The sequence below is a fragment of the Enhydra lutris genome, unplaced genomic scaffold (genome assembly GCF_002288905.1).
Source record: "Enhydra lutris kenyoni isolate GAN:26980312 unplaced genomic scaffold, ASM228890v2 scaffoldscaffold55, whole genome shotgun sequence".
In the NCBI taxonomy this organism is placed as follows: Eukaryota; Metazoa; Chordata; class Mammalia; order Carnivora; family Mustelidae; genus Enhydra; species Enhydra lutris.
This window is the reverse complement of record NW_019154139.1, coordinates 7588954-7601203: the sequence shown is the minus strand read 5'-3', so window position 1 is coordinate 7601203 and position 12250 is coordinate 7588954. Positions and strand designations below refer to the sequence as shown.

At 39.4% G+C, this 12250-nt stretch overlaps 1 protein-coding gene across 1 annotated transcript in view; it reads left to right on the top strand.

The window, feature by feature from the left end:
• LOC111157665 (E1A binding protein p300) overlaps positions 1–12250 on the top strand; it is an 85932-nt gene that overhangs the window by 20473 nt on the left and 53209 nt on the right. The window contains exons 3-5 of the mRNA XM_022519281.1: positions 8983–9159; positions 10618–10879; positions 11509–11622. Coding sequence (XP_022374989.1) covers positions 8983–9159; positions 10618–10879; positions 11509–11622 — 553 coding nt within the window. The remainder of the gene's footprint in view (positions 1–8982; positions 9160–10617; positions 10880–11508; positions 11623–12250) is intronic.

The following is a 12250-nucleotide window of genomic DNA, read 5'->3' as shown; positions in this document are numbered from 1 at the left end:
TCAAAAAGCCTACTCTTAGCTTTATTAACTAACACATACTAAACACATTTTTCAAAACTTTTTAAGTGTGTTCTTGATGTATAAAATTAAGATGTTATAAGTCTGTATTTGATGTGCATTCCTTCATATTTTTCCTACATATCTATTTCTTTATTTTTTGAAGTGGTATCACTGCAATTGCCAGCACCTGGCATATAGTTAGTAAATATTTGGTGAATGAAAAGATGACTTTGCTTGGAAGGTGATCTTGAAGATGGGTAAGATTTTCACAAAGAGTTAAGAGCAAGCTCTCTGTTTAAGAGCAGTTACTGAGTAGGCATTGGGACATTGTGTTCCTGAGAATCATGATGATGAGAGAGTTCAGGGGTGAAATTAAAGACAGTGGGAGGAGATGCACCTGGGTGGCTCAGTCGGTTAAGCATCTGATTCTTGATCTCAGCAGCTGAGGTTTTGATCTTAGGGTCATGAGTTCAGGTGCAGTGTTGGGCTCTACACTGGGCATGGAGCCTACTTAAAAAAAGGAGATGGATAGGGAGTGGGGAGACTGAGGTCATATTCATAAATGAAAGCCCTTAATTTTTAAATTTAATTAATTAATTTGCTACACAGTAAAGAATGTTGACCTCTTAGGGAAAGATTCTGTTATCTTTCCTACCTCCTCTGTAGATTTTCCCTTTTTGGCACTTTAATGTTGCTGTGTTGATGTGGTTAAGTTTGAATATTTGGAGTGGAAACCAGAATCAAGAAGGTAAAATATTTATTAGGTACCTCTTCTGGGTTCTAGAACATAGCTGTGAAGAGTCCCTGCCCTCCTGTTGTTTACGCTCCAGCAGGGAGTGGTGGGGTGACAGATAAAACCTTCCCTGACTGATCAGATACTTACTGAGCCTAGCTTTGGTGTTGAATGAAGATAGAGCAGTGAAGAACCTTACTTCATAAAACTTACTTTCTAGTGTGTACGTAAGTTACAAGCTTACATATTCCAGGCATATGGTGGGAAGAGAAATTTGAAAGGAAAGGCTCAGGGGCACCTGGCTGGCTTTGTGGAGCATGTGACGCTTGATCTTGGGTTGAGCCCCACATTGTGTGTAGAGATTACTTAAAATCTTAAAAAAAAAAAAAAAAAGAATCATAGTGGGGTACTATCTATTTATAATCTGAAACACAAATTTCTGGGCGCTTGGGTGGCTCAGTCATTTAAAGTGTCTGCCTTCGGCTCTGGTCATGACCTGGGATGGAGCCCTACATTGGGCTGCCCACTCAGCGGGAAGCCTGCCTCTCCCACTCCCCCTGCATGTGATCCCTCTCTTGCTGTATCTTTCTCTGTCAAATAAATAAGATCTTTTTTAAAAAACAAAACATAAATTTCTTGTATCGCATTGTTTCAGGGATTGGATATATAGCACTGTACAAAACAGACAAAAATAACCTTTGTAGTGCCTCTGTTTTCATGGGATGGAGGAATTCAAATATAAAAATATTGTTATTACTAAAATATTTTGTGGTTTTAAATGAGTCCTATTTTTTAAAGTTGATACTCGTAAAGTACTTAATTAAAGCAGTTCTAACACATAAGAACTCTAAATGCTTATTTAGTAAATGAGTTTTGGGGAATAATGTAGGTTTAGGATGAGATACCCAATTAATATACAACTAAGTACTTTCATAAAACGAGTTTTCTCTTTATAGCAGGGGAAAAAACCTATATTTTTTTTACTGGAGATTAAACTAAAGTTTAGTCAGGGTGTTAAAATTATTGGATAGCGATTCCCTTTCTGTGGGCCCAGGTCCTAAAATTACCTCAAAGAGCTGATTATACTCATTACTTTTCTTCCAAAATTCTTGAGTTCTAATGATATTTAAGAATCAGGAATTAAGGGGCACCTGGGTGGCTCAGTGGGTTAAAGCCTCTGCCTTCGGCTCAGGTCATGATCCCAGGGTCCTGGGATCGAGCCCCACATCGGGCTGTCTGCTCCGCAGGGAGCCTGCTTCCTCTTCTCTCTCTCTCTGCCTGCCTCTCTGCCTACTTGTGACCTCTGTCTGTCAAATAAATAAATAAAATCTTTAAAAAAAAAAAAAAAAAGAATCAGGAATTAAGGAAATTTTCAGTGAGACTTGAAGATTTGAACCCTCTTGGCAAATGGCAGTGACTTTTGTACACAGTTCTTTTTATGGAGGAATCTGTGGTTCAGAGTGTGCACGCAGGTTGTGACATTACTACTTAAACAGCGTTCTTCCAAAGCCTAACGGTGGTTTATGGGGGAAAACTTGGGTCATATCCCCCTTTAAGCTAGTGTTTGATTTTAGAATTCGCATAAGAGGAAGACAGGGTTTTATATCTTAAAGTTATTTCTGACTGATTAGTTCAGGAGGTGCGGTGAACGGCAGAAGAGTGCCGATTTTGAGTCATGCTACCTGGGTTAGCTTCTGGGCTGTTAGCACAGTCGTCGTCCTCTTCAGCTGCATATTGCCAAGCTTCTTGGTGAAATCCTTTCACTCTCCAGTAACGTCACAAGACACAATCTACCTCCTTAAAAATGCTGGTGACAAATAAACATTTTTGAAAATCCTTTCCCTAATAGTTGCCTTTTTTATGTATGAAGAAAGAGATGAAGTTAATCATCATAGTTAATGGTGTGGACGGTGGAGTTTTACTGCCCAGGTTAACAATGAACTCAGTTACTCACATGTAGCTATAGTAACTCGGGCAACTTGCTTGCTGTACCTCAGATTTCCCATCTGTAGGATGGAAATAGTAAGAGTGGGTGTAACCTACCTGATGGAATTATTGGGGAACTAAATAATTAATAGAAGTAAGCCCTTTGTGAGTGGTATATTGTAAGGACTTACCTGTAGGGTAGTAATAGTAGTGGGAACATGTGCTTAGTATTATTGTAGTTCCATTTTTGTGAAGTTCTTAAAACATTTTTATGGGGAGAGGGAGAAATCGAATCTAGATCATGTAAGTTAAGCTGTAATCTTCTAGAGGCGTAGCTCTTGGCTATAACAGGAGATGAAACAACATACCACGTGAACAGCTGTTGGCTGGAGGATATGGGGATGCCCACTAGTAGAGACTTCAGTGGATTAATATTCTGTAAATTTGGTGGAAGATTAACTTTCTTTGGAACTAAGGACTTTTTATTCAGGCAGTGTTCATTAATATTCTGGATGCCCCCCCTCTTAGAAAATTTAAAAAAAAAATCTAGGGGCTCCTGGGTGGCTCAGTCAGTTAAGCATCTGCCTTTGGCTCAGGTCATGATGCTGGGGTTCAGGGATCAAGTCCCACACTGGGGCTCCCTGCTCGGGGGAGTCTGCCTTTCCCTCTCCCTCTGTCCTTCCCCCTGCTTGTGTGCATGCTTTTTCTCCCTCTCTCTCTTAAATAAAATCTTTAAAAAAAGAGAAGAGTATCTGTTCTGTTAAAGAGCTTGTTGTGATTTTTTTTACTTTTTTTTTTTTTTAAAGATTTTATTTTATTTACTTGACACAGAGAGAGAGATCACAAGTAGGCAGAGAGGCAGAAGCAGGCTCCCTGCTAAGCAAAGAGCCCAATGTGGGGCTTGATCCCAGGACCCTGGGATCATGAGATCATGACCAAAAATGCTGGAGGCATTTTTATGTATTACTTTTTACTTCTTATTTTGTAGTCCTGGATCTGGGGGGTGACAGATCCTAACCTTCCTTTCCTCTGACTCTGGTTACCTCACATGCTGTGAAGAATTGTGTTACTTGGCATCTGGATAGATTGGTATCCAAATTTTGTATGAATTGTGACTGATGAAATTGATATTTAAAAAAAAAAAAAGTCTGGGGGTGCCTGGGTGGCTCAGTGGGCTAAAGCCTCTGCCTTCAGCTCAGGTCATGATCCCAGGGTCCTGGGATCCAGCCCCAGGTCGGGCTCTCTGATCAGTAGGGAGCCTGCTTCTCTGTGATCTGATCAGTGGGGAGCCTCCTCTCTTTCTGCCTGCTTCTCTGCCTACTTGTGATCTCTGTCTGTCAAATAAATAAATAAATAAAATCTAATAAATAAATAATAAAGTCTGAACTTCATTCAAATGAATATTGGCTTTAGGAATAATTCCCATTTTCCTTCTTTCCTTTTCCCTTTTTACAATTTTTTTGAGGTGGTAGGAACAGTAATGTCATTTTTGGAGCGCTTCTCTTAAAATTAACATTAGTTAGTGATCGTCTTTGCCATATGATGTTAAAGAGTATTTAACCTATAAAATTTTAAAGTATAAGAGCAGTGATGGATCTGTTTTAGAACTTGAATCAGCCAGGAGTGAAGCAGGTAGGAAGGACCACTTGGAATGGTGGGTATTAAGTTTAAGGAGGAAGAATCCATTTTGAGAGAAAGACTAATCTTAAATTCTGTAATCTGACAGATCTGAAAGAAGAGGGTCTTATACCCAAATTTGCCATCTAGATGGATGTGGTTTTAGGTTTGTAATAACAGTTTGAGGGATAGTCTCAATGGGGTGATGAGGCCTGCTAAACTAAGGCATTGGTATAGGAGTAAGGGGAATGATTCTGAAAAGTAATGTTTAAGATTTGCTGTAGGTTCTAAGAGATCCCTAGTCCTTCTTGTTTATCATTGTACCCTCAGTTACTGTGTAGTATCTGGCATCTAACTTGGATACAGATATATAACATTGGCATTTATTAAATCTGGTAGGTAGTAGGAAATGTCTGATTATAGTTAATTTTCTTTTTATTATTTGATGAATCTTGGAATCACACACAGGGTATTGTTTTGAGTTACTGTGGTATCTTCAAATCTTACTAAGGGATTTTTTTTTCCATTGTGCTAAATATTCCCAAACAATTTTCTTTATATTTGAGGTACTACTTTTATTTTTTCTATATATTTGCCAGTGATAACCCCTGTCGGGTGTTTTCTGGATTCCTGTGCTCCATAAGTTTCTTCTTTTAATATATCGAAAACTTAGAAAAAACCTATAGAGACAATTTTTTTTTTAAGATTTTATTTATTTATTTGACAGACAGAGATCACAAGTAGGCAGAGAGGAAGGCTGAGAGAGAGGAAGGGAAGCAGGCTCCCCGCTGAGCAGAGAGCCTGATGCGGGACTCGATCCCAGGACCCCCCCGGGATCATGACCTGAGCTGAAGGCAGAGGCTTTAACCCACTGAGCCACCCAGGCGCCCTAGAGACAAATTTTTTTAAGGATTTATTTATTTGATAGAGAAGGAGGGGCAGAGCGAGAAGGAGGCTCCCCACTGAGCAGGGACCATCGCCCATCCCCCCCGCCCACCCCGACACAGGGCTCGCTCCCAGGACTCTGGGATCATGATCTGAGCCAAAGGCAGACGCTTAAACAACTGAGCCACCCAGATGCCCCTGCAGAGTCAGATTAAAAAAAAAAAAGAAAGAAAGAAAAGGTAGTCCCCCTGAGGTGTTTTTTGTTTTTGTTGACTAGAACTGTTGTGGCTTCCTGGTCCTTTGCCGTTTCTATTTAGGTAGTTCTCTGTATCCTTGCAATGCAGGTAGGTGGTGGGTAGTTGGACGTCAAGGATCACTTGAGATACAGAGAAGGGAAACAAGATCAAATAATGAACTACAGTGTAGTAGAAATTAAGTACAGTATATTCCCTTCCTGTTATATTTGGTGGGGGAGTACCTGAGGCTGGTGAGATTGGAAGGATAGGGATGTGGAGATGGGGAGATTGGTTGTATTCTAACATTGGCCCCAGAACCCTGAGGAAGACAGAAAAGCCAGAAGTCTGAGAGTCTTTGTGGGTCAAAGTGATGAGAAGTGTTAGGAATGCATTACTGCCACTGATCAGCAGTCAGTGCAGTCTGTATATGTGAGACCAGTAGTCCACTTTGGAGCTTCTAGGTAATGCATTGTAACTGGGAAAACAAACGTCAGGAACTGGTTGAAACCCAGTTGTTGGAATCAGATAAGGCAGTGCCTGTGTGAACAATGTGAACGACCAGATTCTACTGTGGTATATTTGAGTAGAGATATTATGCTTCCTAAGAAACATCAAGGTAGCTTACAAATCACTGTTTTATTTTCATAAATAAGGACTCCTAAAAACTTAATTTATTGTCTGCTGGTCTTTTATGGTCTGTCCTGCAGATTCTGTGTCAGAATAGCATTCATTTTACGTCCGTCATGAGTTTCCATGCTGATAGGAAACATAGTCAACTGAAATGTAACTCCCCCAGATGTAAGCTCTTGTATTATTGGATGTATATGTTCATATAAATAATAGTACTTTAAAAGCATGTGGAGGACCAGCACTTGCAACCACGCTTGAAACTACCAGAGGAAATTTGAACTTGTGTTTAAGCCTGTTTCTTTATTTGATCGTCCCCACAATCTTATTGGCCAGATTCATTTAGGAAATTCCAGTTATTGGAGACTGAAGCAGTAAGTGTTTTGCTCTGGATGCTCCCCATTCAGACTGCCCCGTTCTTGTATGCGCTCTCCAAACCTTGCCACTTCCCTCAGGCTTATTCCCCAAGTTACTGAACTCCTAGTCTCTGATCTCATCTGGAAACTGTCACAGTTCTTTAGTTTTTCATTACAGGCAAACCTTTGAAGATGTCATATTTCTATAAATCCTCTGTATAGATACTGCGTATAATTTAAAAAACAGTTTTATTCACCGAAGTTTATGAGTTTATTTTGTGACTCTTGTATTTCTGTTTTCCTGAGTCAACAGGTTCTTTTGTTGATCAGAACAAGGGCAGTGGGGCTACAAAGATAAATGAACTAAGGTTCTTTCCCTTAATGTGCGTGGTCTGGGGGGAATAGAAAAGGCATGCATTTTATTTTATCACCTCTGTTGTAGTATAAATGCACGAACATTTACTAGGGCGGAAAAAGCTCTTTAGTGGTCTGGAACAATAGATGCTTCACAGACATGGTAACTTCTGAAATGTATCTTAAGAGGACGAGTAGAATCTGTAGCTGCTGCTTAGTTATGGTTGTACCAACTAAGTAAGCAACAAAAAATGAAAATTGGACTGCCTCTTGGTGAACTTAGAATTTTATTTCTTTACAGGTTATTGTTCAGAAATCAGATAGGAAGGGAGGGTGTTCCCTAGTTATAGGGAAAAGGGAAGTCTTTAAGGCAGATGATAGAGATTTAAGAAGAAAGTTGCTCTTCAGATTTGCAAGTTAATGGGTACAGGCTACAGAAGGATACCATGGATAGATAGTCAGGCTTCGTGAACATCATGAAGGCTCTGGGTAGAAAATAGAATAGACAGAAGGCAAGAAAACCTGTTGGACACAGTCTGCACAAGCTGTGATGAGGGGCTTGAATTAAGACAGTGACAGCGGACAGGGAAGAGTTTAGGGTTTGTGTGTGTGTTTGGAGATAGAATTTGAAGGCCCCTCTGGTAGACCTGATCTGTCTGAGAAGACTAGAAATCTAGTATGAATCCTTTTAATTGGGTAGTAGTACATGTCTCCTTAGTTTCTATTCTGAGAGCTTTGCAGTATGTTTTTAATAGGTGGTGTTTGACTTCTGGTGGGTTCTTCAGTGGAAGAACATGATTGTAAGTTGCATCATTGCTATCAGTAAAACATTTGGCTTCTGAATAATTAATACTCTGTTCATTAAGTTAATAACTATCCAATATGATCGCTCCAGATTGCCTGTCCTAAGTACAGACAAAAATCGACTTTTTTAAATATATAGGGGTTACAGAGAAACTCACATTATTACTTTAGGAGCCAAGCAGGTAATTTAATAAAGCAGGTAGGTTTGAGACTGCAGGGAATAATGTGGACTCTGAAGTTTGCATGTTCTGTCTAAGGGATTCAGATATCAAAAGTTTTAAAATCACTGTGCCACTGTATCCCTAAATGAAAAAAGGACATAATCCCTAAATTATCTATTTTCTACCTTTTATATGAACAAAATGCTGGAATAAGCATTCAGATGCTCTTGACATATCATACTCTCTAACATAGAGATTAGGTCATTTATTGAGTTGAATTTAATTTATTAAGCCGTATTTTGTACATTAAATAAAAATGCATCTGCTTCATTCAAGTGAAGGTGAATGACAAACCCTTGATTTTTAGATACAGCTTAATGAAGATGCTTATAAGTTTTCTAAAACACATTTATCAAATATTTACAGAAAATAGCTCTGTAAACTTATTCCACCTGAGCTGAAGCCCCTAAATATTTTTTTTTTAAGATTTTATTTATTTTGACAGAGAAATCACAAGTAGGCAGAGAGGCAGACAGAGAAGGGGGGAAGCAGGCTTCCCGCCGAGCAGAGAGCCCGATGCGGGGCTCCGTCACTGGACCCTGAGACTATGACCTGAGCTGAAGGCAGAGGCTTAACCCACTGAGCCACCCAGGCACCCCTGAAGCCCCTAAATCTTAATCTTTTTAAATAATTTCTTTATAAAGGTTTTATTTAGGGGCGCCTGGGTGGCTCAGTGGGTTAAAGCCTCTGCCTTCGGCTCAGATCATGATCCCAGGGTCCTGGGATGGAGCCCCACATCGGGCTCTCTGCTCGGCGGGGAGCCTGCTTCCTCCTCTCTCTCTGCCTGCTTCTCCGCCTACTTGTGATCTCTGTCTGTCGAATAAATAAATAAAATCTTTAAAAAAAAATAAAGGTTTTATTTATGTATTTGCAATAGAAAGCAAGTGAGAGGACTAGAGAGAAGAGCGCACAGTGCGGGGAGGGGCAGAGGGAGAAGCAGAATCCCCACCAAGCAGGGAGCCCAACTTGGAGCACAATCCCAGGACCCCAGGATCATGACCTAGGCCGAAGGCAGATGCTTAACCAACTGAGCCATCTAGACGCCCCTATAAATCTTGATCTTGAAAATATGAGTATTTCCATGAACATACTTTTCTAGTCTGTTTATAACAGCAGAGGACTACTTTTAAAATTGTCTCTATAAATTAGGAAGTGGAAAAGGAATGGTTCTGTTAATGCAGGGAATAAGATTTAATTTCTTGTCTGTTTTTATTTATTCTTAGATGGGAATGATGAACAACCCTAATCCTTACGGTTCACCATACACTCAGAATTCTGGACAGCAGATTGGAGCCAGTGGCCTTGGTCTCCAGATTCAGACGAAGTCTGTACTACCAAATAACTTATCTCCATTTGCCATGGACAAAAAGGCAGTTCCTGGTGGAGGAATGCCCAACATGGTGGGTAGTAATCTATCTAAGATTAGCAAGTAGCATGGAGGACAAGGGGAGTTAGAGAGGAAAAGGGAGTTGAGGGAAATTGGAAGGGGAGGTGAACCATGAGAGACTATGGACTCTGAAAAACAATCTGAAGGGTTTGAAGGGTCGGGGGGGTGGGAGCTTGGGCGAACCAGGTGGTGGGTATTGGAGAGGGCACAGATTGCATGGAGCACTGGGTGTGGTGCAAAAACAATGAATACTGTTATGCTGGAAAAAAAAAAAAGATTTGTCTTTAAAGTAGCATTTTGACAACAGTACTGTGTTAAACTTTCATGCTGTCTGCTATACACACTAGGAGTTAATGGATAGACCCTGTGATCTAGCTTGTTCCATCCTTCCATTTCCCGTGGGTTTTTGTTTCTCACAGTATTGTTCAGTAAGAGTGCTTGGCCAAATGGGAGCAAGTGGGGCTGCTACAATGAAAATTTTGTGGCCTGCTCTATTGATTATCTTCTGCTTGTGAGCATTTCTATGGAATTGCAAAGTAGAACCTTTCTCCTCTTGGGAAGGACTCTGGCAAAGCATTACGACTCTCAGTGACCGTATCTACTGATTTGTATCTGATAGTACCATACGAAAGTAACCTCCCTCAAAGTTACACGTTGTTTTAAACAGTGATTTTTGTTTCGGGAAATCTCCAAAGCTGCTAACATTGCTATTTTTATTTCTTTCTTTTTGGTGCCAGGAGGGATTTTACTAAAGCATGGGCATAGGACCCATGGGCAGAAAGAGCTGCTGCTTGCTATTTTGCTAAAGTAAAACGATTTCTAGGTGTAAATTTGTTAAGTAGTCCATGTTCACCTTTGGAAAAAATTGTCCTGTAAAAATGCTACTTCTCTTTCAGATTTTTTATTTTTTTTATTTGTGTTATATAGTCACTGAATTGCCTGTATTTCAAATACTTAAAGTATTAGAGATATAAAAATGAATAAAACAAGGCATCTCTGTCCCCAGAAATGTTTACTTTTTTCACTGGGGAAGAAGAGGGGCTTTCTTCGATAATTACAAAAACTAATTTTTCACCCACCTAAAAGGACCCTGCTAGGTCTCCCGAGGAGTTCTTCATTGTTACTGTGTTTCAGAACCTGAGTTGGACATTCTCTTCACTATAGACTCCTTGCCTTTTCCTCTCCCACCTCAGCTTATCATGCTGTTCTCTTTACTTTTGCTTTATATCCTATATATACTTTGACTGTATTACTTGGTAATGTAGCTTTGTTTTCTTACTGAGCTTCTTGATGGTAGGAACCATTGTTTTTTGGGTTTTTTTGTTTGTTTGTTTGTTTTACCTTGGAATCCCCTGTGGCACATGGTAGACTGTCCTTAAAAGTTTTAATTGAAAATGTCTAGGTCTGTATTTATTAAAGAGCACACTGTGACACCTAATGTTAAATGTATCTTTGTTGTTTTATCCCTTAGGGTCAACAGCAGGCCCCACAGGTCCAGCAGCCAGGCCTTGTGACTCCAGTAGCTCAAGGGATGGGTTCTGGAGCGCACACAGCCGACCCAGAGAAGCGCAAGCTCATCCAGCAGCAGCTGGTTCTCCTTTTGCACGCTCACAAGTGCCAGCGCAGGGAGCAGGCTAATGGGGAAGTGAGGCAGTGCAACCTTCCCCACTGTCGCACAATGAAGAACGTCCTAAACCACATGACACACTGCCAGTCAGGCAAGTCCTGCCAAGGTGAGTGGGCTCCAAGGGTCTCTGTGCTCAGCGATTGACCTTCAGAGTCCAAGAGAAGAGAGAAAGTGTGATCTCTATTTTGAAACTCCTTTACAGTTAATGTCTTACTCCATATTAGGATATAATAAAATTCAGTATTATTTTGTCAGTATCTAGGGTTGTGGTAGAAATTTTGAAGGATATCCCTTTTGTGGTGATCCTTACTGACTTTGATTTGCCCCAGCATAATATACTTTAAATATTATTGAGGATTTGCAGTCAGGCAAATACTAAAACAATGTTACCCAACTTAGTATATTTTATATATTTGTGGAGTCATTAGAAATCTGTTTTTATAGAGTAAAGTAGATTGCGCATCTTGGTGAAAAATATGGGCTCTGGAGCCAGGTTGCTTAAAGTTTGAATCCCACTTTGAGTATTCTGACTTTATGCAAATTGGTTAACCAGGTTTTGCCTATTTTCTGAACTGTAAAATGTGAGTGATTATAGTACCCTATAGGAATATTAGGAAGATGAAATGAGTTAACATTGTAGCACTTGTTAAGTGCTATCAATAAGTTAGCTGATAACTAATGTAAAAAAAAAAAACTATAAACTGCATTTGAAAAAATTATTTTTGCTCTTTTTAGTGGCACACTGTGCATCTTCTCGACAAATCATTTCACACTGGAAGAATTGTACGAGACATGATTGTCCTGTGTGTCTGCCCCTTAAAAATGCTGGAGATAAGAGAAATCAACAGTGTAAGTGATTAAATCTTTTGAGAAGCTTTTGTACTAAGAATATTCTTAGACTTTTACCAGTGCAGTTTGGTGGGATTTAGAGTACTTTTTGATTATGTGACATTCCTGTGGCTAGGTTGTTTCCACTCCTGTTAATTTCATATTAATGAGATTAGAATTAGTCTTCTATTACCTAAAGATCCAGAAACTGTTAATAGTCTTCTATATAAAAACAGTGAGTTTATGCTTCATTTTTACATTTATGAAAACTTGAAAGACAATGACATTGGGCAAATTACTCTTTTATACTTGTCTAAATACCTAGCCAGTTTGAAATTTAAAGAAAAAGGAAAAAAGTTTGAGATTATTTTTATAAGCTTGGGATGATAAGGAGCTTTTCTTAGAGAAAGACAAAAGGAGAAAGATTTAAGTGCAACTACCACACCTCCTCTCTAGAAACAAAACCTTAAGCATTTAGGGCTGAAAAGACAAATTTAGAAATATGTGTGCAGCATTTGAAGAAGGAATTAAGTACCGTAAATTAATGAAGTCATAAGTAACCCAGGAGAAAATTAGGATAAGGAAATAATAATTATTATTTAATAGAGGGAGGACATACCAAAAAGTTCACTATTAAAAAATGAAATAA